At 53.0% G+C, this 22,150-nt stretch overlaps 2 protein-coding genes across 9 annotated transcripts; one reads left to right on the forward strand and one right to left on the reverse strand.

Annotated features, from left to right (window-relative positions):
• The first annotated feature begins 99 nt into the window (after nucleotides 1-99).
• TAOK2 (TAO kinase 2) lies at nucleotides 100-17,877 on the forward strand. Of its 7 annotated transcripts, none has more exons than XR_011494197.1 (20): nucleotides 101-238; nucleotides 3,292-3,458; nucleotides 3,646-3,717; nucleotides 3,813-3,914; nucleotides 4,421-4,466; nucleotides 4,598-4,694; nucleotides 4,845-4,958; nucleotides 5,064-5,155; nucleotides 7,279-7,372; nucleotides 7,472-7,553; nucleotides 8,340-8,507; nucleotides 8,664-8,945; nucleotides 9,146-9,307; nucleotides 10,810-11,175; nucleotides 11,262-11,465; nucleotides 11,806-12,045; nucleotides 15,193-15,405; nucleotides 16,117-16,224; nucleotides 16,361-16,543; nucleotides 16,629-17,877. XR_011494197.1 is itself a non-coding variant. In XM_014863936.3 (19 exons), the coding sequence occupies exons 2-19, from the start codon at nucleotides 3,327-3,329 to the stop codon at nucleotides 17,148-17,150; spliced, it is 3,171 nt and encodes a 1,056-aa protein (XP_014719422.1). In that variant the 5' UTR covers nucleotides 101-238; nucleotides 3,292-3,326; the 3' UTR covers nucleotides 17,151-17,877. The 7 variants fall into 7 exon arrangements, 5 of the variants coding, with proteins under 5 accessions (XP_070340711.1, XP_014719422.1, XP_014719423.1 ...); XR_011494198.1 differs by having other exon boundaries at nucleotides 8,682-8,945; XM_014863936.3 differs by lacking the exon at nucleotides 16,117-16,224.
• Nucleotides 17,878-18,885: 1,008 nt separating this feature from the next.
• Nucleotides 18,886-21,645, reverse strand: HIRIP3 (HIRA interacting protein 3). Of its 2 annotated transcripts, none has more exons than XM_014863940.3 (7): nucleotides 21,493-21,645; nucleotides 21,295-21,415; nucleotides 21,061-21,175; nucleotides 19,803-20,815; nucleotides 19,534-19,702; nucleotides 19,352-19,450; nucleotides 18,886-19,268 (listed from the first exon to the last, which is right to left on the reverse strand). In XM_014863940.3, exons 1-7 carry the CDS (start codon nucleotides 21,555-21,557, stop codon nucleotides 19,105-19,107), a joined length of 1,746 nt encoding a protein of 581 aa, XP_014719426.1. In that variant the 5' UTR covers nucleotides 21,558-21,645; the 3' UTR covers nucleotides 18,886-19,104. The 2 variants fall into 2 exon arrangements, with proteins under 2 accessions (XP_014719426.1, XP_044602602.1); XM_044746667.2 differs by having other exon boundaries at nucleotides 21,289-21,415.
• Between the last annotated feature and the right edge of the window lie 505 nt (nucleotides 21,646-22,150).

Consider the following 22,150-nt stretch of genomic DNA (forward strand, 5'->3'; position numbering starts at 1 on the left):
CCGGGATTCAGCAACTATCGCCCTCGAGGAGGAGGAGGACTGGACCGCGAGGTCAGATCAGGTTGTCACCCCCTCCCCTCCAGGGGAGGCTTCCCGGGCCCGCCCCTCAGGAGGGGCGAAAGCCGAGGAAGAGGTGGCAAGGGGAAAGGTCTCCTTGCCCCTCTCCCTGCTTGGCAGAGCCGCTGGAGGACCCCAGGAGGAGGCGGAGGCGCTGGGGCATCATAGTGACCCCTACCAGGTGAGACACGGGGTACAGGGGCGCGGTTCCCTGTGTCTAGCGTTGAGAAGAAAGGGTACCCCTTTCTGAGAAGCTGGGCCTGGGTGGGCCCTCTCCTCAGGACGGGGGAGCCCAGCTGGACCAGTGGTCAGCCTCTGGCTAGCCTTGCCTTCTGGGGCCACCCTGTTCCCCTTCCTCTTCCCTTCATTATGTCTGGTTGATGGGGGACCTCAGGTGACAGGGTCTCTTATGTCACCGAGGGTCACGCCCTAGGGTGCTTGAGCTAATCAGATGGGTTTGCACCCTTCTGGTCTTCTCCGTGTTCACTTTGTCCCTCACAGCTACCTCTTCTCCAGGCTTATACCCCTTTTTCCTTATTGCTCTGGGTGTTGATTCCCATGCTTCTGATCCCCATGGTGCGTCTGCTTGCTTATCTGTTTTTTAGGCATGGTCTGTTGGGTTTCTTGTCCATGCTAGCAAGTGTGTGTGTGCGTTTGTATTTAGGGGTGCCTGGCAATATTTTCCCCCAGCTATAGTTGCCTTCCAACCTCTTGCTGTGATGGTATAAATAATCTTCTCTATTTGTCAAGCAATCTATCATTTACAAAGTGCTTTACATCCATTCTTTCATGTGACCTCCCATTCCTCTTGTTGGGGGCTCTTTTATTTCCATCTTTCCATTTTACAGTTGAGGATATTGAGGCCCAGAGAGGCTGCCCGAGGTCACACAGTGGCAGAATCAGGATTTGAACCCAGGTCCTCAATCAAGTCTTGCCCCTACTCCAGACCTGTCTCTTGCCATCTGTTTTCTTCTGTGCCTGGGCTTGGCCAGGGGTCCAGAGGAGAGTGAGTTGGGGTGAGATTTAAGAATGACAGGGACAAGAGCTTCCTTTTTAGGAGGGCTGTGCTCAGAAGCTTTTCCTGATGGGAGGCTCTGGCTCCTGCCTTCTGCCTCATGGATTTTGCTTTCTGCTGTGGCCTTCATCTTTACCCTTATCCCAATCTTTGACCTGGGTTCCAAGAGAGCTATCTCTCCTCAAAAATGATAGCCATAGTAGTGTCTCTTAACTGTTAAAGCCCAGCTGCTGAGAGGTAGGACGATCCCCAAAGTATTAAAGCCTTGTTGTGGTGACCCTGGAGGCAGGGAAGGAAAAATCCACATGCTGAGTGTCTGCATAGTGTTCTAAGTATGCGATGTCATTAAAAATCTCAACAGCCACATGCTGTAATCCATTTTACCAAAGAGAACACCAAGTATAGGGAACTTAGTCAAAGCCCTGTTGCCGTACATTACAGATGAAATGTACTGGTAGTGTAGCTTAGGGACAGACTTGGGTTTCCTCATCTGCAGAATGGAGATAACACTGTCTGTTTTAGAAGGTGGTTGTGATTTAGCACAGACATTGGTAGTCGGTCAAATGTTCGTTGATATTTGAGGAAGAGGCCCCATGTGATGTTTTGCTGGCGTCCCTTACATGTGACCTGGGGTCCTGTGCTGGCGTTCTTGGCTGGGTGGTGGTAAAGAGGTCAGGAAAATTCCTTTGGCAAGTTGTGAGTACCTGCCTTTGTGTGTGGGTGTGTGGTGAGGGTGAGGAGTGCTTGGCAGGGTTGCTGGCGGGAGAGGAGAAAGGGGCCTGCTTTGAGTAGCCTGGGAGCTGCTGAGGACTGGGCTGAGGGCAATCAATCAATCTCCCAGGCTATTCTGAGCCCTCTGCACCCTGGGGGCCCACTGGAGAGGAGGGCTTGCTCCTTGCCCTCCAGCTTCCAGTTGGGCTGAGGAGACAAAATTAACAACACAACAGGAAACAAGGCACGACAGAATATAATTACATGCTAAATTGTTAGGTGCTTTTAAGGAACTAGAACTCTGCCCTGGGAGTCCAGCTCTGCTGAAGCTCCCTTTGTGCCTAAGTTTCAGCAAGTGCTTAGCCAGGAGCCTGGCTTGGGATCCTCTTGGGGGTCTTGGCTCTGATGTCCTGCAGGAGCTTTCTCTGGGTGTTTGGCTGAGTGCTCCTAGGAGCTCTCTCCAAGGGCTGGAGTGATCAGGAGAGGCTTACTGCAGGAAGGGGCTGAACTTGGGGTGAGTTGCTGAGAGAGTTATGAGAAAGTCCTGTTCTCTGACTGGAGAAGTTCTTCCTTTCTATGCCTCAGTGACCTCATCTGTGAAGTGATGATCATGACCCTGCCCTGCTTGTTTCATACTCTGTTCTGAAAACACAGTGGTGGAGGACCAGCTATGAGCAAGTCACTTAACCTTTCTGAGCCTGTTTCCTCATTTGCAAAGTGGGGGTAATAGTAATACCTCATAAGGTTGTGATGAGGATTGAATGAGATAATACCTGTAAGGTGCTCACTATACATGCTCAATAAATGCTATTTGTACGCTGCAAATGTCTTGTACCTGTATATGATGTGTATGTGATTGGATTGGACAAGGCAGCCCAGATCACAGAGATGCCCCCAAAGCCAGGTGCCATTTCTATCCTTGTCCTTCCCATTCTAGATCTCCTCCCTGCCACAGTGTCCCTAATCCTTTTTCAGAGTGAGTCTTCTGGCCCCTCTGGACCAGTACCCGCTTCTAACAATGGCCGGATTTCCACTGCCTCCGGCCTGACCGTTTCCTGCTTTCTTTCAGGGTGTGAGAGTTGGGGGGGGGGGGGGACCTTCGTGCCAAGGGGAGCAGGAAGGTGCCTGGAAATGTTTGGGGTATGGGACTTGTGGGACAGGACGCTTGGGGATCTGGGGTTCTGGCTGGGAGGCAAAATCTTTTGAGGGGAGAAGTAGTGGTTGTTAGGAAATGGAACTTGTTGAGGGCTGAGGAAGGTGGTGAAGATGCTTAGCTCTCAGTCTTCCTAGCAGTTTTAGGGACTCAAGGGACCCGGCTCCTGTGCTCTGGTTGCCAGGGCAACTTTATTTTTTTGGAGCTTTGTAGTGGTTCCTAATTTCCCCCTGCCCTTCCTCAGCAGTGCTTCCCTCTCGTTGGGAAACTAGAGAAGAAGGCAGAAACTTGAGGGGCCCGTTTCTCTCTCTGAAGGCCCCATCCTTGCTCTCAGGGTCCCATTTCTGTTCTCTAGGTCAGGCCCCACTCTCAGGGCCCCCAGGGGCCACCATGCCAGCTGGGGGCCGGGCCGGGAGCCTGAAGGACCCTGATGTGGCTGAGCTCTTCTTCAAGGATGACCCCGAAAAGCTCTTCTCTGACCTCCGTGAAATTGGCCATGGCAGCTTTGGAGCCGTGTACTTTGTGAGTTGGGGCTTGGGAGAGTAGGGTAGGGCTGGTGATTATATTCTTCCCCATGTGGACTTCCAAAAAGCCCTCTACACTACTCCACCACTAAAGTCTTTCCTGCCTTGTCCTACTGGGCCAGCAAGTCTCACTGCTGCCCAATTCTCGCTGGAGACCTTCACCATCTTCTGGTCTGGTTCTCTAGGCTCGAGATGTCCGGAATAGTGAGGTGGTGGCCATCAAGAAGATGTCCTACAGTGGGAAGCAGTCAAATGAGGTAGGTCAGGCTTGACAAGACTGGGTTAGGGGCAGGGGACCCCAATCTCAAGATGCTGGCTGAGTAAGCCTCTCCCCTGCCTGACCTCCTCCCAGAAATGGCAGGACATCATCAAGGAGGTGCGGTTCCTACAGAAGCTCCGGCATCCCAATACCATTCAGTACCGGGGCTGTTACCTGAGGGAGCACACGGCTTGGGTGAGCTGGCCCTTTGCCTCTGGCTTAATCTTTGTCCCTACTCAGGCCCATCCTTATCCTGGTCCAGTCTCTTAGGCGGGCTTTGATCAGGGTGCCATTGTAGGGATCTTGGGAAGGAGAAAGTCTCATCCAACTTCTTTAGTGCTCAGACAAACCCATGAGCATCAGTGTCCGTCCAGAAGGAGAGGCTGATTTGAAGAGTGAGATAGACTGTTAGCGGTTGGAAAGGGGCACATGGGCTGGAGGAGATGGAGATTGAATGGGGCTTTGAAAGGATTCAGATGAGAGTGGTGGTATCTAGCGGTCTTTCTAGGGGAGGCCCTGACTCTAGGGACTCTCCCAGCACCCCCTTGTTTTCTCAATTGTCCTTCCTCCCTGTCATTACCCCGGGGGCATTGCCTGAGTGGAGGATAGGCAAGGACACTCTCTGTTTTGGATTTCTGCCCAAGGGAGATGGGCCAGGGGTGGCCAGATCTGCTGATCTCTGACCCTTGACTCTTCCTTAGCTGGTGATGGAGTATTGCCTGGGCTCAGCTTCTGACCTTCTAGAAGGTAAGTGACACTTTGGCCAACAAGTGGGAGACGAGAAAAGAGCAGAGAAGCTGTAAGGGAATGGTTAAGGGGAGCGTGCTCCAGTCCATCCTTGAGCTTCCCCAGTTTGATGTTTTACCCTCACTCCCCAGTGCACAAGAAGCCCCTTCAGGAGGTGGAGATTGCAGCTGTGACCCACGGCGCCCTTCAGGGCCTGGCTTATCTGCACTCCCACAACATGATCCATAGGTATAAGCAGCACTGACAATGGCTGGGAGGGGGTGCTCACTACACTACTCCTCATTCAGCTGGGCTACACCCTTTTTGGAAACTGAGGCTAAAGCCCCTGCCCAGCCTTCCTGAGACACATGTCTTATCCTTGTGCTTTGCTTCTGGCAGGGATGTGAAAGCTGGAAACATCCTGCTATCAGAGCCAGGCTTGGTGAAGCTAGGGGACTTTGGCTCTGCTTCCATCATGGCACCTGCCAACTCCTTTGTGGGCACCCCATACTGGTGAGTGGGAGTGATGGTGAGGGGGAGAGCTCCCTGGATATTGGGAGCAGGAGTTGGCATGGTCTGCGCAGGTGATTAGCCTCTTTCTCCTGACTATTCTCCCAGGATGGCTCCAGAGGTGATCCTGGCAATGGATGAGGGGCAGTACGATGGCAAGGTGGATGTCTGGTCCTTGGGGATAACCTGCATCGAGCTGGGTAAGGGCATCCTCCTCTCTTCTCCCTCCTCCTCTTTTCTCTCTGCTCCTTTCTGTCTCTTACTGTCTCCTGCCCAACCTCTGAGGCCTCTAAGGTCCTGTCCATTTTGACTCTACCCTTGATCCCCAGTACAGGCAGCTGTCAAATCCCGCCAATTCTTAGACCTGAAGATTTCGTAGCATTCATCTCTTCCTGTCCACCACTCTAGTTCTGACTCTTTTTTGTGTGCCATGTACTGTGCTAGTAGATTCTGGAGCTATGGCAGTAAATGAAGTTCCTGTCCTCATGGAATTTACATTCAAGTTAGGGAAATAGGCATATTTTCTCTCAATGTGAGAAAAGCTAAATGGAGAAGTTATGGGAGCAGTACAGTCATAAAACAAGGGACTTGACCTAGTTCAGGGCCTAAGGAAATTCTCTTTGTAGCGGAGATATCTACAGTCAAATGCTCTACCCCTGAGCTATACCCCCTACTTGTCAGGGGTTGTAGCGGAGATATCTAAACTAGAACCACATAAGTAATAGTTAGCTGTTGAAGACTGTAGGGAAGAACATTCCAGACAGGTAAGAGCAGGCATGGGGAGCTGAGACTAGCTTCAGTTGTTTGAAATATTACATGTAATGCAAAGAGCAGTGAGTGATGAGGCCAGAGAATTTGGCTCAAATGAGTTCATGAGGCTTTGAGGTCATGTCAAGGTTCTCATCTCTGCCAGCCTACACTATTAAAATACCAATTTAGCGAGATAATGTTTGTAAGGCCTCCCATGCGATGCGAGGCACAGACAGAATAGTTGCCCAAGAAAGAGGTGCCGGTAGTTACTCTTACAGCAACTTCCTGCAGTGATCTTTCCTACCGCAGTCTCTTCTTTGCAGTCTTTCTTATGTCGGAGAGATCTGCCCAAGCTTGGTGCTGTTGTTTCACTCTCCTTCTCAGAGCCATCAGAGGCTCCCCATTGCTTTCAAGACTGAAGCCGTCCCCATCCTTCCTTATACCAAGTTAAAGGCTCTGCTTCCTAAAGGCTGACTCTCCCCTTCATGAGCCCCACCCACTTTAGTGTGCCATGAACTTTTCCACTTTCTTGCCTTGGTTTGTATTGTGTCCCCTGCCCAAGGTCAGAGATTTGGACAAGATCTTTCTGTCCATCTTCCCATGTCTACATTTACCATTTGAGGCACAGCCAAACAGGTAATGCAAATATGTGAAGGAAGGCAGGTATAGGAAAAGTCTAGAGCTGTCCATTTTATTCCTAGGTTTTGGTAGAGACACGGATACAGAGAAATATTTCTCTATTAAAAAACCCATCAATACTGATTGTAAATGGCAACTGATACTCCATATCAGAGAACCAATATGGAGAGGATTGGCAAACTGGAGATTGCTATTGCTTAGCTCCAGCCCGTTGTTAACGCAGGAATCCAGGCTCTGGTTCACCAGTCTGATTTTTTAAGAGAAATTGGAAATTTAGATGATGATTATTTGTTATGTTGGAATTTAATTTAAAAATCACTGTTTAGGCCAAAAACGTAAACACAAAACATTTCGGCCACAAGAGGCTTTCAACTTCAAATCTAAGGCCAAGCTCCAATATCCCTTTTTCCAGGAGACCTTCCCTGAATCCCCTGCAAACATACCATCCTAAGGGCCCACCAGACACCCAGCTTCACAGCCATTTGCCTGTCTTCCTCTCATCAAACTAATTAATAGTTTGAACTTGATATTACTTGTTCAGTCCTATTTCATCCTCCCTGTTAGACTGGAAGTTCCTTGAGGACAGGGCCTGTCTCTTGTTTTTCTTTATCTTCCCCATAATGCTTAGCAAGTTTTTTGCTCTCATTTGGTATCTAATACATATTAGTTGGGCCGTTAACTGAATACTTCTTTTTGCCTTCTTTGGTACTCTCGCATACGTTATTTTCTTTGATGCCTATTCCACCGTGTGCAAGGGAGAGCATGGGTGTTGCATTTTACAGAAGGAATTAATTGAGATTCTGGGAATTGCTCAGGGTCACACAGTGAGGAAGTCAGGGAGCTGGGTCGTGAACCCAAGTCTTCTGATTTCCATTCCAGTCTCCTCTGCCCACCTGCCACCTCTCACCTTCTTCCCCTTGACCTTTCTCTGTAGCGGAACGGAAACCACCGCTGTTTAATATGAATGCGATGAGTGCCTTATACCACATTGCACAGAATGAGTCCCCCGTGCTCCAGTCAGGACACTGGTGAGGACTGGGATTCCTGGGCTTAGGGGTTAGGCTATAGGGTAAGGCTGCCTGGCTCATGCCCTTGCCACCCCTCCCTCTCCCTCCTGTGACTTCTAGGTCTGAGTACTTCCGGAATTTTGTCGACTCCTGTCTTCAGAAAATTCCTCAGGACAGACCAACCTCAGAGGTTCTTCTGAAGGTGAGAGCTCACTGGTCTAGCATTCTTTCAGAACTGTAGCTTGTTAAGAGTCACAGAAACCCCTCAATGAAATTAGTGATTCCCACTTTTTCCTCCACCAAGAACTTCGTTTGTGAATTCCCACCCCTATCCCCAGTGGACACTATGTTTTGCAAGCTTTTGTCTACCATGCTGCCTTTATTTATTAAGTAATTATTTGTTTTCCCATCTTTTATTAACCAAAGATGTATATAAGCCAGAGCTTCTGGTCATTGTGCGATAACCAGGGTTACCACACTGATCTAATGTAATTGAAGCCAAAAGCCTGTATAGCCTTGTCATGGGTAAATGTATGATTTCCCTTAGGGTTTTTTGAGTTATCAAAAGTAGAGAGGCCCCCATTCCCGTCACAGATACATGGGGGCCTAAGGAGCCCTAGTTGGAAACTGATGTAGGTTGTCTAATTTGACCTACTTGTTTTGTAATTGTGGGATACCTTTTGAGGCCCAGAGAGGCCACATGAGATGTGGGGCATGCAGCACTTTGATAGAGGGCCTGGACTAGAATCTACATCTCCCGACTGTTCTCGCCTGTCAGCCATGCCTAGAAGGATAAGAGACTGTCTGGGAAGTAGAGATTGGGTGGGGAAGATTAATGTGGGAGGAGGGATTTGGACAAGGCCAGCATCCATCCCTGGTGAGCATGAGCCCCAGGGGAGTGCCTCAGGCCAGAGGGAATGCTAAGACCCATGGGATACTCGGGGGTGGGGAGTGCTTGGCAGCAGGCCTCAGTGTTCTCTTCCCCCAGCACCGCTTTGTGCTCCGGGAGCGGCCACCCACAGTCATCATGGACCTAATCCAGAGGACTAAGGATGCTGTGCGGGAGCTGGACAACCTACAGTACCGTAAGATGAAGAAGATACTATTCCAAGAAGCACCCAATGGCCCTGGCACCGAGGCCCCAGAGGAGGAGGAGGTGACCCAGCTAGCCCTGCCACCCTTCTTTACCATCATGTTGTGCTTGCGTCCTAGCAGCTGCTTGGCTTCCCTTCCCCAACCCTCCCCATGCCCTCTGTCTCCTTATACTACCTCATGTACATACCCCTTGTCCTTCCCCTTCCCTGCCCAATAGCCTACACCCTATCCACAGGAGACAGAGCCCTACATGCACCGGGCCGGGACACTGACCAGTCTAGAGAGTAGCCACTCAGTGCCCAGCATGTCCATCAGCGCCTCCAGCCAGAGCAGCTCAGTCAATAGCCTAGCAGATGCCTCGGACAATGAGGAGGAGGAGGAGGAAGAAGAGGAGGAGGAGGAGGAGGAGGAGGAAGGCCCTGAAGCTCGGGAGATGGCCATGATGCAGGAGGGGGAGCACACAGTCACCTCCCATAGCTCCATCATCCACCGTCTGCCGGTATGCAGCTCACCCTGAATAGTAGTCCTGACAGTGGCAAAGCCGAGCCCCAGCTCATACTCAGGAATCACCTGGGTTCCCTGTTGTCCCTCCCAAACATGACTGGTCTTCCTCTAAATCTGACTGGGTCCCCAGGGAACTCCATTTCTGCCCAGTGCCCTCTGAACCTTGGGCATCTCTTCCACCTTCCCTTCCTTTAGGGCTCTGACAACCTGTATGATGACCCCTACCAGCCAGAGGTGACCCCAAGCCCTCTCCAGCCACCTGCAGCCCCAGCTCCCACCTCTACCACCTCTTCTGCCCGCCGCCGGGCCTACTGCCGCAACCGGGACCACTTTGCCACCATTCGTACTGCCTCCCTGGTAAGTGCAGCCATCCTCCCTCAGCCTGTATACCCCAAACTCTTTTTCTAAGTCCAGAAATTATTTTCTTTCTGTGGCACATGATTAAGTCCAGTTTCCACCCTCACTTTCTGTTGCTGTCTGTCTCCTTCTCCTCACCTTGACCCTCCCCCATCGCTTCTCCTCCCAACAGACTGTTTTGGTTATGTTGCCCAATGTGGGTGTTCCTAGCTTGGCAAATTCTTACCTAATTTTTGTGACTGGGCTTAAATATTGTCTTCTGGGGTGCCTTTCCAGGCTCCTGGTCAGCCAGGTGCTTCACATCCCTGTGCTGTGGTGTACCTTGAATGGCATTATGACAGGTTTGCTTGATTCTGTGCCCCTGGAGGGCAAGGATTGTGTTCAGGTGTCTGCCTCATGCCAGTGATTGGCTTTCAGGCCCACACACTTGCCTGTATTTAATCCTTACAGCTCCTTTGGGAGGGAGAGAGTATGATCCCATTTGAGAAATGAGGAAGCTGTGACTCAGAGGGGCTGCTTGCCCAAGGCACTTGTTCAGGCACCTTTGGTGGTTCTCAAATTCTGTAAGCAGGACCTTGGTCCTCTCCTAAAATCAAATCATGGCAGTATTTTTCTCAGTTCACAGGAAAAAGTGGGTAGACTTGTTATAAAACATAGTTTTTCATCCATACTTTTAATAAACCTTTAGATTATGTTCCTGCTTGGCTGCAAGCACCAACAATCCCCTTAGAGGCCACTGGTTGGTCTAGTATGTTCTTATGGCTTCTGCTTATGGCTGGTTGTTCTGCTAGGAAAACTCTTCAGATCCTCTGATGCTTGGTGCTTTGTGCTACTATGCAGAGAGGTGTGTTTCTTCCAGGGGCTTGGCCACCTAGACTAGTTTGGGGTCCACTCACATAGCCCCTTGACAATGAGACCTGAGCTCAAACCTTAAATGAAGACATCCAAGCCCAGTGTTCTTGTTATTCCAACATCTGGTGGCTCAGATCTGGCTCTGTACCTGGGCTGTAATGGGTCCTCAGTATTTCCTGAAGGTGGAGAAAGCCAACACTTATTGGTAGGGTGTTCTAGACACTGTTACGTATGTATCAGACTTAATCTCCACAGCCCCCAAGAGGAAGTAGTATTGCCCCATTTAACAGATGAGGGAACTGAGGCTTAGCGACAAGGTCACATAGTAAGTGATAGAGCTAGGATTTGGGCCCAGGTCTGTGTGATGCCTCTACTCTTTTGAATTAATCTGAATTGTTCCTGCTTTTATGCCAGGCCCTGTGCTGGACAGCTTTCATCTCATTCAGTCACACCAACTATGAAGTAGACTGTATCTCTATTATCCAGTTGAGGTTGCAGGCTCAGAGAGGTTAAGTGTGAGGAAGGTACCAAATGAGAATTAAACCCATGAATAAAACCCATGTTCTTCACCCATACAGCACAAAGACTGTGTATATTAATAAAATGGGGTCAGGGCTAAGCCCCGCTTCTCATTCTCTCTTGCATCCCAGGTCAGCCGTCAGATCCAGGAGCATGAGCAGGACTCAGCCCTGCGGGAGCAGCTGAGTGGCTATAAGCGGATGCGACGACAGCACCAGAAACAGCTGCTGGCCTTGGAGTCGAGGCTGAGGGGTGAACGTGAGGAACATAGTGCACGGTTGCAGCGGGAGCTTGAGGCACAGCGGGCTGGCTTTGGGGCTGAGGCAGAAAAGCTGTCACGAAGGCACCAGGCCATTGGTGAGAAGGAGGCGCGAGCTGCCCAGGCCGAGGAGCGTAAGTTCCAGCAGCACATCCTGGGACAGCAGAAGAAGGAGCTCGCTGCCCTTCTGGAGGCACAGAAACGAACCTACAAACTTCGGAAGGAGCAGCTAAAGGAGGTGGGATAGGCCTGCAGCAGTAGGTGGGGCCAATGCTGGGTGAGGCAGGTCCTGAGCTCCCTGTTCTCCCTACTGCCCTTGCCCAGGAGCTCCAGGAGAACCCCAGCACGCCCAAGCGGGAGAAGGCCGAGTGGCTTTTGCGGCAGAAGGAACAGCTACAGCAGTGCCAGGCAGAGGAGGAGGCGGGGCTGCTGCGGCGGCAGCGCCAATACTTTGAGCTACAGTGTCGCCAGTACAAGCGCAAGATGCTGCTGGCTCGTCACAGCCTGGACCAGGACCTTCTGCGAGAGGTAGGCCACCCCATCCGCTGTTCCTCTCCCGAATCCCAGGCACCGACCCTTTTCTATTTACCTCACTTGTAGTTATCTTTCCCCTCTGTCCCCGTTTGTGTTATGCCTGGGCTTCTCCTCAACATCCCTCTTGCTTTCCATGCCTATCAGACTCTGCTAGAGTTCTCTTAGGCTTCTGTTCCCAGGCCAGCCAGGAGCTTGGCTCCCTTATACCCCTCATCTACACCCCTCATCTTTCCACCCTGTGCTCCCTCTACCATGAGGTCCTAGGGCTCTCACTTCCCTGATGCCAATAAGGCTTCCTGACTGGGCTCTGGGCCCTGCCTCTCTTCTGCCTCAGGACTTGAACAAGAAACAGACACAGAAGGACTTGGAGTGTGCATTGCTGCTGCGGCAGCATGAGGCCACACGGGAGCTGGAGCTACGGCAGCTCCAGGCTGTACAGCGCACACGGGCTGAGCTCACCCGCCTGCAGCACCAGACGGAGCTGGGCAACCAGCTGGAGTACAACAAGCGGCGTGAACAAGAGTTGCGGCAGAAGCACGCAGCCCAGGTTCGCCAGCAGCCCAAGAGCCTCAAAGTACGTGCAGGCCAGCGCCCCCCGGGCCTCCCGCTCCCCATTCCTGGGGCTCTGGGACCACCCAGCACAGGCATCCCTAGAGAAGAGCAGCCCTGCTCATCTGGCCAGGAGGCAGTCCTGGACCAAAGAATTCTGGGAGAGGAGGAGGAAGCAGTTCCTGAGAGAAGGATTCTGGGAAAGGAAGGGGCCACCCTGGTGCCAGAGGAGCAGAGGATATTGGGGGAAGAATCAGGAACCCCTATTCCTAGTCCACAACATCATATGAGTTTGGTTGATGAGGAAGTTTGGGTTCTGCCTGAGGAGGAGTTAGAGGAGCTTAGAGTCCCATCCCTGGCACCCCAGGAGAGGAGCATTGTGGGCCAAGAGGTGGCCGAGGCATGGAGCTTGTGGGGGAAGGAGGATGGGAGCCTCCTGGATGAGGAATTTGAGCTTGGCTGGGTCCAGGGCCCGGCACTGACCCCAGTCCCGGAGGAGGAGGAGGAAGAGGAGGAGGGAGCTCTAATTAGGACCCCAAGGGATCCTGGAGATGGCTGTCCCTCACCAGACATACCCCCTGAACCTCCCCCAACACATCTGAGGCCTGGCCCTGCTAGCCAGCTCCCTGGACTCCTGTCCCATGGCCTCCTGGCTGGCCTCTCCTTTGCAGTGGGATCCTCCTCTGGCCTCCTACCCCTACTACTTCTGCTGCTGCTCCCACTGCTGGCAGCCCAGGGTGGGGGTGGCCTGCAGGCAGCGCTGCTGGCCCTTGAGGTGGGGCTGGTGGGCCTGGGAGCCTCCTATCTACTTCTTTGTACAGCCCTGCACCTGCCCCCCAGTCTGTTCCTACTCCTGGCCCAGGGCACTGCACTGGGGGCTGTCCTGGGTCTGAGCTGGCGCCGAGGCCTTATGGGCGTCCCTCTGGGCCTTGGGGCTGCCTGGCTCCTAGCCTGGCCAGGCTTGGCTCTACCTCTAGCAGCTATGGCAGCTGGGGGCAAATGGGTACAGCAGCAGGGCCCCCGGATGCGCCGGGGCATCTCTCGACTCTGGTTGCGGGCTCTGCTGCGCCTGTCACCTATGGCCTTCCGAGCCCTACAGGGCTGTGGAGCTGTGGGAGACCGGGGCCTGTTTGCACTCTACCCCAAGACCAACAAGAATGGCTTCCGCAGCCGTCTGCCTGTTCCTGGGCCCCGGCGGAGTAATCCCCGCACTGCTCGACACCCACTAGCCCTGTTGGCAAGGTTTTGGGCCCTGTGCAAGGGCTGGAACTGGCGCCTGGCACGGGCCAGCCAGGGTTTAGCCTCCTGCTTGCCCCCCTCAGCCATCCACGCATTGGCCAGCTGGGGCCTGCTTCGGGGTGAACGACCCAGCCGTATCCCCCGGCTGCTACCACGCAGGCAGCGCCGGCTAGGGCCCCCTGCCTCCCGCCAACCACCACCAGGGATTCTAGCTGGGCGGAGAGCCCAAACCCGCCAGTCCCGGGCCCTGCCCCCCTGGAGGTGACCAACTCTAGCTCTTCCCCAGCCCAAATCTAGAGCATTGAGCACTTTATCTCCCACTACTCAGTGAAGTTTCTCCAGTCCCAGTCCTCTCCTCCCTTTTACCCCTCCTTCCTCAGTATGCTTCCCCACCTTACCTCGAGCCCTTTGGACCTCTAGACAGGCAGCCTCCTCCACCGTGGAGTCCGGAAGTTACACTTTATGTCCTGACACTCCTCCCCCACCCTAAGTTATTGCTGTTCTCCCTGTGTGTGTGCTCATCCTCACCCTCATCGACTCAGGCCTGGGGCCAGGGGTGGCAGTGGGTGGGAAGAGTCATGGTTTTTTTCTCTCTTTGATTTTGTTTTTCTGTCTCCCTTCCAACCTGTCCCCTTTCCCCAACCAAAAAAAGAAAAAGACAAACACAAATAAAATATCTGAGCGGAACTGTACTTTTGGCCCAGGCTGCCTCTGTCTGCTTTGTCCTGCCGCCTAGCCTCCCCCGTATGCCCCCAATCTGGACCCTTGGCTCCCAGTTCCATGAACTCTTCACCCCCATCTACGTTATCTCAACCCCTTTCACTCCTCAGCCTCATCCTCTCTGCCTCCATAGCTTCGTTGCACCATGACCACCACCAGCTCAGGGTTCTGGGCCCCTGTTGAGCTTCCACAGAACTTCTTGGTCCTGCAGTTCTCGTTTGTGGATTCCTTCCAGAGAGTGCTTAGGTTCTGGGTTCTTTTGTTCTCATCCCCTGCCTTTTATCCCAACCCAATCCCTATGTGGTTCCCTTCTGTCTGGGAACTGAGGTTCTCTCCTGGCATTAGGTGTTACCCTAGAGGGCTGGGGGATGGGACTGTAAACCCTCCACAGTAGTGGGTGGTGAGTTTGAGGGGCCAGGCAGAGAGAATGGGGGCTGTGGAAATGGGATTGGTGGTGGGCTTGGAGTGGGAGCTGAGTGCGTGAGGAGTCAGGCTGGAATGTGGAGATCTGGTCCGGGTGGCACCTGCTGGCCCCTTGAACTTGTCAGGCCCTTTCTGGCCACCTCCTTTGCCCCTTTCCCTTATGTGGCCCCACATGGAGCCACCCCTTCTTATCCATTTCTCAGCTCAGTGCTTATCCTCCTTTCCTCCCTCCCACCCTGAGGTGCTGAACCTAAGACTTCCTCTGTCTTTTCCTTAGCTCTCTTCTCTTCCATGGGTGTGTTGTAACTTGGTTTTCTTACTCACTCTTGTGCATATTCTGTATCTGCTCACATGCTTCTTTCTCTAGGTCATATGTTATCCCTCTTTGCATGGTCAAAACTTCTTATGTGCACTCACTACTCTTTAAAAGATTCTCACTTCCCTGTCCATGAACTCTCCTGCTGTTTCTTGTGAGTTTCCCACCCGACTCTGTGAACATGCTCTTGGAACCTGTCTTGTTTTCTTTGCATCTCTTGCCTATTGAGAATCTTCCTGATCTTGTTCAACACAATCCCATCTCTCCATGTCTGTCTGTATACAGCTCCCCCCGCCCCCTCTGTCTAACATGTTTTCTGTTTCTCTCCCTCTCCCTGTCTCTGCTTCTGTCTCCTCTCCTCCTCTCTCTCATCTCCCCTTCTCCCCTGGTTGTTCCTCCTCTTCCTCCTCCTCCTCCTCCTCCTTCTCCTCTCCTCCCCTGCCCCCACCTCCCCTCGGTCCGTCCACTGCATAGTCTAAGGAGCTGCAGATAAAGAAGCAGTTCCAGGAGACGTGTAAGATCCAGACTCGGCAGTACAAGGCTCTACGGGCACACTTGCTGGAGACGACGCCCAAAGCTCAGCACAAGAGCCTCCTCAAGCGGCTCAAGGAAGAACAGACCCGCAAGCTGGCAATCCTAGCCGAGCAATATGACCAGTCCATCTCGGAGATGCTCAGCTCACAGGCGGTGAGGCCTGGGGTCCAGGGAGGGAGCATGGTGGAGGTTGCCTCTGTATTTCCAGCTTAGTTATGGGCAGTGGGAGTCAGGGGGTGTGGACAGAGATGGGATTTTTTGTTCTTGGGAAACTCAGATACTCTCTTAGTATTCTCTGCAATGGTTTTATTATCTCTCTGAAGTATTTTCTTAAGGTCTTGACAAAGCCTGCCTGCCTACTCTACCAAGAACGACCAAGGAAAGAGTGGCTATAATTTTTTCCTGGGCCTGAGTTAGTTTAATGTGTGAACAGGGAGCAAATCAAAATGATTGTGGCCCTCAGGCCGATTTACTCAGACTTCTGGAGGATTTTAAAGGTTGCTGTTCTAAAAATAATCACACGTAACACTTGGAATGGGCCACTTAAAATTTACACTTAGTGTAAAAAGTAAAAGTGCCCCTGTTCATTGCCATTCCCTCACCCAATCCCACCTCTCAGATGTAACTGTTAATAAATTGCATTTTAGATTTTTTTCCTCACTTATTTGGAAAATTATATAAAAATTTTAAACAAAAATGGAATCATACATTACATACTGTTCTCTAACTTCTATTCCCACCTAATATTTCTTGGACATCTTTCCATATCGTGCACTTACCTCATTTTTTTTAACAGCGTAGACTTGCCCACGGTATGAACATACCGTAATTTATTTAACCCATCCCTTATTGGTGGACATTTAGGTTGTTTCCAGTATTTTGCTATTACAACGCTTCAGTGAACACCTTCAAGCACATGTGCAAGTATACCTGGGGGATAAATTCCTGGAAGTGTAATTGCTGTGTCACAGGGTATGACGACCTTTCATTTTGATAGATGTTGAGGCTGGCTGCTTCTTGAAACCTTAGGGTCCAGGCCTACCTGGGGCAGGGGAGGATGTGGGGGTGAAGGAGGAGGCCCCTAAAACTAGTTCCTCCTATTCTCCAGCTGCGGCTTGATGAGACCCAGGAGGCAGAGTTCCAGGCCCTTCGTCAGCAGCTTCAACAGGAACTGGAGCTGCTCAATGCTTACCAGAGCAAGATCAAGATCCGCACAGAGAGTCAACACGAGAGGGAGCTACGGGAGCTGGAGCAGAGAGTAGCTCTGAGGCGGGCACTGCTGGAGCAGCGGGTGAGAAGGCTCAGCCTCTAGCACAGGGTGGGGAGGGGAGCCCCCGCTGCCCCGGACTCTCTAACTTCTGTTCTGGGTGCCCCAGGTGGAGGAGGAGCTGCTGGCCCTGCAGACAGGGCGCTCCGAGCGAATCCGGAGTTTGCTCGAGCGGCAGGCCCGTGAGATCGAGGCTTTCGATGCTGAGAGCATGAGGCTTGGCTTCTCCAGTATGGCTCTGGGGGGCATCCCAGCTGAGGCTGCTGCCCAGGGCTATCCCACTCCACCCCCTGCCCCTGCCTGGCCCTCCCGTCCTGTTCCTCGTTCAGGGGCACACTGGAGCCATGGTCCTCCTCCACCAGGCATGCCACCCCCAGCCTGGCGTCAGCCCTCTCTGTTGGCTCCCCCAGGTCCCCCAAACTGGCTGGGGCCCCCAGCACAGAGTGGGACACCCCGTGGTGGAGCCCTGCTGCTGCTAAGAAACAGCCCCCAGCCCTTGCGGCGGGCAGCCTCAGGGGGCAGTGGCAGTGACAATGTGGGCCCACCTGCTGCCGCAGTGCCTGGGCCTCTGAGCCGCAGCACCAGTGTTGCTTCCCACATCCTCAATGGTTCCTCCCACTTCTATTCTTGAAGTGCAAGGGTGGATGGGAAGATGAATGGGGCAGGGGCAGGGGCAGGGGTGGGTGGAGCCTGATCCTGGAGGGCTGTAAGCTCCAGGCCCACCCAAAGGTAGGGGATAGGATGTTGGCTCCAGCTCCCCTCAAACCTCATCTCATGAGCTTCTTGGGCTGGCCAATGGCCCAGGGCCAGCTTGGGCATAGGTGCCTCAAGGCTGACCAGGAGCCCCTGCCTCCCCACCATGGTGCCAGGGTCTCTCTCCATCACAACTTCAGGAAAGGAGAGAGATGTGCGTGTCAAATATTCATCTAGTCCCCTTGGGGAGGGGAAGGGTGGGTCTAGATCTATTATATTCAAAGAAGTATACTACCCCCTGCAATGGGGCCATCGACTGGGGTCGCCAGGCCCCCCAGACCTGGGATGTGGCAGAGCAGGTCTGGGGCCTGGGGTGGGGAGAATGGGAGATAAAGGCCTTCCTAGGAAAGAAGGATCAGGATGGGGTCTGGGATCAGGATGCCTGGGTCTCTCCATTCCCCTGTTGCTGTATGACGTCCTGTGCCGTCTTGTCCTTTATCTTTTTTTTTTAATTGAGATCAGAGCTGGGGCAGGGGACCAAGGGAAGGACCAGGGAAGGGGCTGCTCCCGGGCCTGGGGGCAGTCATGGGAGCCCCTCCCAAGCTACGGGGCTGGCACAGAGCCCCACAGCAAGCTTTTAATAAACTGTTGGTTATTCTAACAGATCCCAGGACTCACCCTTTCTGTCTTAAGGTGTGTATTAAGGACTGTTGGATGGCAGGTGATAGTGTTACTTTTATGTATGTATTTGTTTATTTTAAAGAAGTATTTAAGTATCTTGTTATTGTATAGTTTGTAATTTTTTTTTTGAGGAAGATTGGCCCTGAGCTAACATCTGTGCCCATCTTCCTCTAATTTAATATGTGGGACACCTGCCACAGCATAGCTTGAGAAGCGACGCACACGTCCGCACCCAGGATCCAAACCGATGAACCCCGGGCCGCCGAAGCAGAGCGTGCAAACTTAACTCCTGCATCACCGGGCTGGCCCTAGTGTTAGTTGTATTTAAAGAGAGAATTTATTGGGCCGTGTAACTAAAAATTTCAGTGATTTTAATGCCTCTCAGGCATGACTGAATCCAGAGCCTCAAAGGAGGTCATCAGTGTCTTGACCTCTTCTCCCCTTTGCTTTGGCTTCAGAGATTTTCAGAAGGTTCACTTCACACACAGGTCACACACGGGCCCCTGGCAGCTCCAAGCTTACATCTCAACAGCAAGAATTCCAGCAAAGTCCTGAAGTGCCTTCATTGGCTCAGTCTGTAGCCAGAGGCCTGGGGTGCTCTGATTGATCAGATTAGGTCCCAAACACACCCCCTTTAAGGCTGAAAGAGTGGGCCGATGGACTAAGTGGCTATTTCCAGAAGAGGTAAGGAAGACACCAGCTGTCCGCAAGTCATTTTGTTTTGTGCTTCATATTCTTAAGGCCAGTTATTTGGATCCTTCTCCCAACTAGGCATTAGGTTATCAAACACAGTGAAAAGCAGGGTGATCAGAGGGGCCCGCTGGTCAGGCTGAAGGAAGGAGGATAGGAGCCTGGTGGTAGACTGAATGGCAGGGTCTGAAGGCTGGAACTTTGGAGAACTTTGGGAAAATGAAAGGATATCAGACCGCAGGGGACAGTGGCTACTTCTCGGCTTCCTGGCCCAAAGTACAGAGAGTGAGAATGCCAGGCAGTTTTGATGAGGTGATTCAAACACTCCTTTATTGAGTCTTAAAAAACAAACACCTTAAACACGAGGTTGAGAAGTAGGATCCCAACAACTTATGTCCTTAGGGGCTGCAAGTCTTCTCTGAAGAAAGCTGCTTCTGCTCTGTGCAGGCACAGAGTTGGGGGTGGGGGTGTTTTATATGTTGGCTACAAGAGGGAAGTCCCTCCTGGAGGAGGGAGGGAGCTCAGTTACTCTCACCATCACTGCTGATGATGCCCCGCAAATGTGACCAGTCTGGGGGTGGGAGATGGGGCTGCTCTTCCTCTGAGTCCAGGGTCCGGCAGTACAGCTCCCCTGGGGGTGCTGCTTCTCCTGAAGGGTTCCAGGCTGTGCGTCTGCGTGGCCGGCCTACGGGGAAGGAGAGGTGGGAGATTAGTTGCCTAAGAGTTCAAGCCACATCTGCTCCTGGGGAGTGGGAGGAAGCCCCTCACCTGAACTGCTGATGATGTTGGTAATATCCAAGGAGGCCACCTCGGCTGCCTCCTCCCGCTGCTCCTTCAGGGCTCGACACTTCTCTAAGGAGGGGTTACCTGGGGCAGAAAAGGTTCGTGATCTTCTCCTCCCCAGCAGCCAAGGCCCTCTCCTGAAGCCCCCAGGGCACATCCAGCCTCACCCTTCATGCCCAGGGCTTCCAGCTCTGCCCGGAGGACACTCAGGCACTCCTTGTATGAGCGGCAGGAGCCCAGCAGCTTCTTGTAGTTGCGATGGGCACCACAGGCCCGAATGTAGCGCTTTAGCTTCCTCACAGCTGGGTGGTCCTCACCGCGACAACCAGAGCCAGCCTGGCAAGGAAAGACAGCAGCTGAAAGCCAAGTCTTCTGAACTTGAGCTAGGGTCTCCCTCTTCCAGAGTGGTGGCCTCCCATTCCATCTTCACCCTTACCTTCCTGCCTTTGGGTTCTGGACTGCCATCTGCTGAGGAGGAGCTTTGTGTCCTGTCTTTCTTGGAGCTCTTCTTGGAAGAACGGTTCTTTCTCTCCCCCTTAGGGCTACCCCCTGCCTCACTGTCAGTTACCTCCCTCTCCGAGTCACTTGCCTCACCATTGATACCGCCCATGTTGGCTGTCTTCCCAGTGCCTTTAGCAGTTGGTTTCATCTTCCTCCCGCTGTCTTCCCCATCCTCACTGCTTCCACTCTGCCTTTTGCCACCTTTCCACTGGCTCTTGTCTTTGCTCTTCCTCTGCACTGGGGGCTCGTCATCTCCCCTGCTCTTATTCCCACTGCCTGCTGCTGCTTTTTCCTTCTCTTCCTCTTGGTCCCCCAAGTCTCCCAGCAGTCTCGCTGCCCTGCTTTTCTGCTTATACCTCCTCTCCTCCCAAGCTGACCTTTTCCCTCCATTATCCCAGGCTCTGGGTTTCCAATCTTCCTCCTCTTCCTCTCTGTTCTCTTTCTTCTTGGCAAGGGTCTCCTCCTCCTCACTCTCCTTTTCACTTTCCTTTTCACTTTTAGCGCCTTTCTCTCCCTCAGCCTTCTTTCTCATCCTCTGGGCAGGTTCCTCCTCACTGTCCTCACTCTCCTCCCTGGCCTGCTTCCTACTGGCCGAGGCCTTGCTTGGTGCCTGCTTGTTCTTTGTCACAAGTTTCTTCCTAGTCCTGCCTTTGGCCTCCTTTTCCTCCTCCTCCTCTTCCTCTTCCTCACTGCTCTCTTCCTTCCAGACCTTACTTGTTCTGGCAGAGCCCTCTTCCTCCTCCTCCTCACTTGTCTCCTTCACCTCCTCCCTCTCTAATCCAACCTTTGCAGTCGGGTCCCTCTGCTGTTCTTCCTCATCGCTGCTCTCAACTGCTTTCTTTGAGGCTTGCTTTGGACTCTCCTCCTTGGCTGAACTGATTGCTGCTGCCATCCCATTCTTTGCTGGGGAGCCAAAGCAGTCTGGACTGGAGGCTGCAGAGCTGGGCTCTGGAATGTAGAGAGAAGACAAGGTTGGGACAGGTTCCTCCTGTCCCTTCCCCCTCCACTTGGGATAGGTTGCCTCAAACCCTGCTCTGACAGCTGGAGGGAAGGGGAGCAGGAAACACAGCCATGGGCCCACCCTGTTCCTGGTATCTGACTCACTGGCCTTGCGCCCTCACGTAATGCCTTGGGACGTAAAACATGCACAATAAATACTTTTTGAATGAGCCAACTATATAGAAGGCACTAACCTGACTCCGAATCGAAACGGAACCTTTTTCGCTCTGAGTCACTGCAGGGGATGGGAGGCCTCTTCACCTTCTTGGCAAGGCCTAGCCTCTCTTCTCTGGCACCGGTTTGATCAACCTGTGTGTGCATCAAGAGAGCAAAACGTGTACCAAGGTTGTGTTCCGTCCCACCCTCCCTGAGGCCCCTCCTCCTCGGCAACAAACCCCACCTCCCGTGGCCCAGGCTCGCACCCACACCTGCATCTTCAGCAGCTCCTCCTCCACTAGCCGCTTCAGCGCCTGCTTCTCCTCGGGTTCCAGGTGGTCGCGGCCCGTGTGAGCCAAAAACCTCCGCCGCACGATGGAGTGCGTGAGCGTGCTGCGGAGACATGTGTCAAGACGGAGTCCCCGTCCCGCCCCTGCCCTTTCCAACCCCAACTTGAACCTCCAGTGCACCTGAGGTCCGGCCGGCCTCGGAAGAAGCTACGGGCGAACTCTTGCATCTCGTTCTCCCGCGCCATTTTGCTCCACCTGGGATTGGTGGCTCCCGCCTTTTTTTCTTCTCGGCTTCCGTCAGCGCGGTTGACAGAAGTTTGCGCACGCGCAGTGTCGTGGCGCCGTGAGGCAAGGGACCGTTGGGAGTTGGTCGCGGGTCACTTGGACGGAGAACTGTAGAAACTTGCTTTCTCCGGGCAGTTGGAGGGTCTCGTGGCTCTTTCCTTTCGTTAGAACGAATCGTTTTTAAAGTTCTCATTAGAAACCAGTTCGGCGCCGGCAACCTTTGGGTGTAACGTAATCAACCCGCGACGCTGCCTCCGTCCGTGGTCACGGGCACCATCTAGGCCGCTGTGGTTTCTAAAGACAGAAAAAAAAGGGCATCCTCCCGTGGAGCCTGGGGAACCCTGGGGGAAAGTCTTCTGGTTTCCAACCGCTAAGCACTGTTAGTGAGGGCGCCCACCAGCATCCGCCATCTTTGTGACGTTATCGCGTCGCTGCGACGCCATCTTCAGCGTAGCCCCTCGAAGCAAGATTCCTTTCCCAGTGTTCCCTAAGAGGGCAATCCGTGTGGGTACGATCGGTGGGTGCGGGGTACGCCGGGAGTTGTAGTCCCAGC

Source organism: Equus asinus, chromosome 14, assembly GCF_041296235.1.
Source record: "Equus asinus isolate D_3611 breed Donkey chromosome 14, EquAss-T2T_v2, whole genome shotgun sequence".
NCBI classification, from domain to species: domain Eukaryota; kingdom Metazoa; phylum Chordata; class Mammalia; order Perissodactyla; family Equidae; genus Equus; species Equus asinus.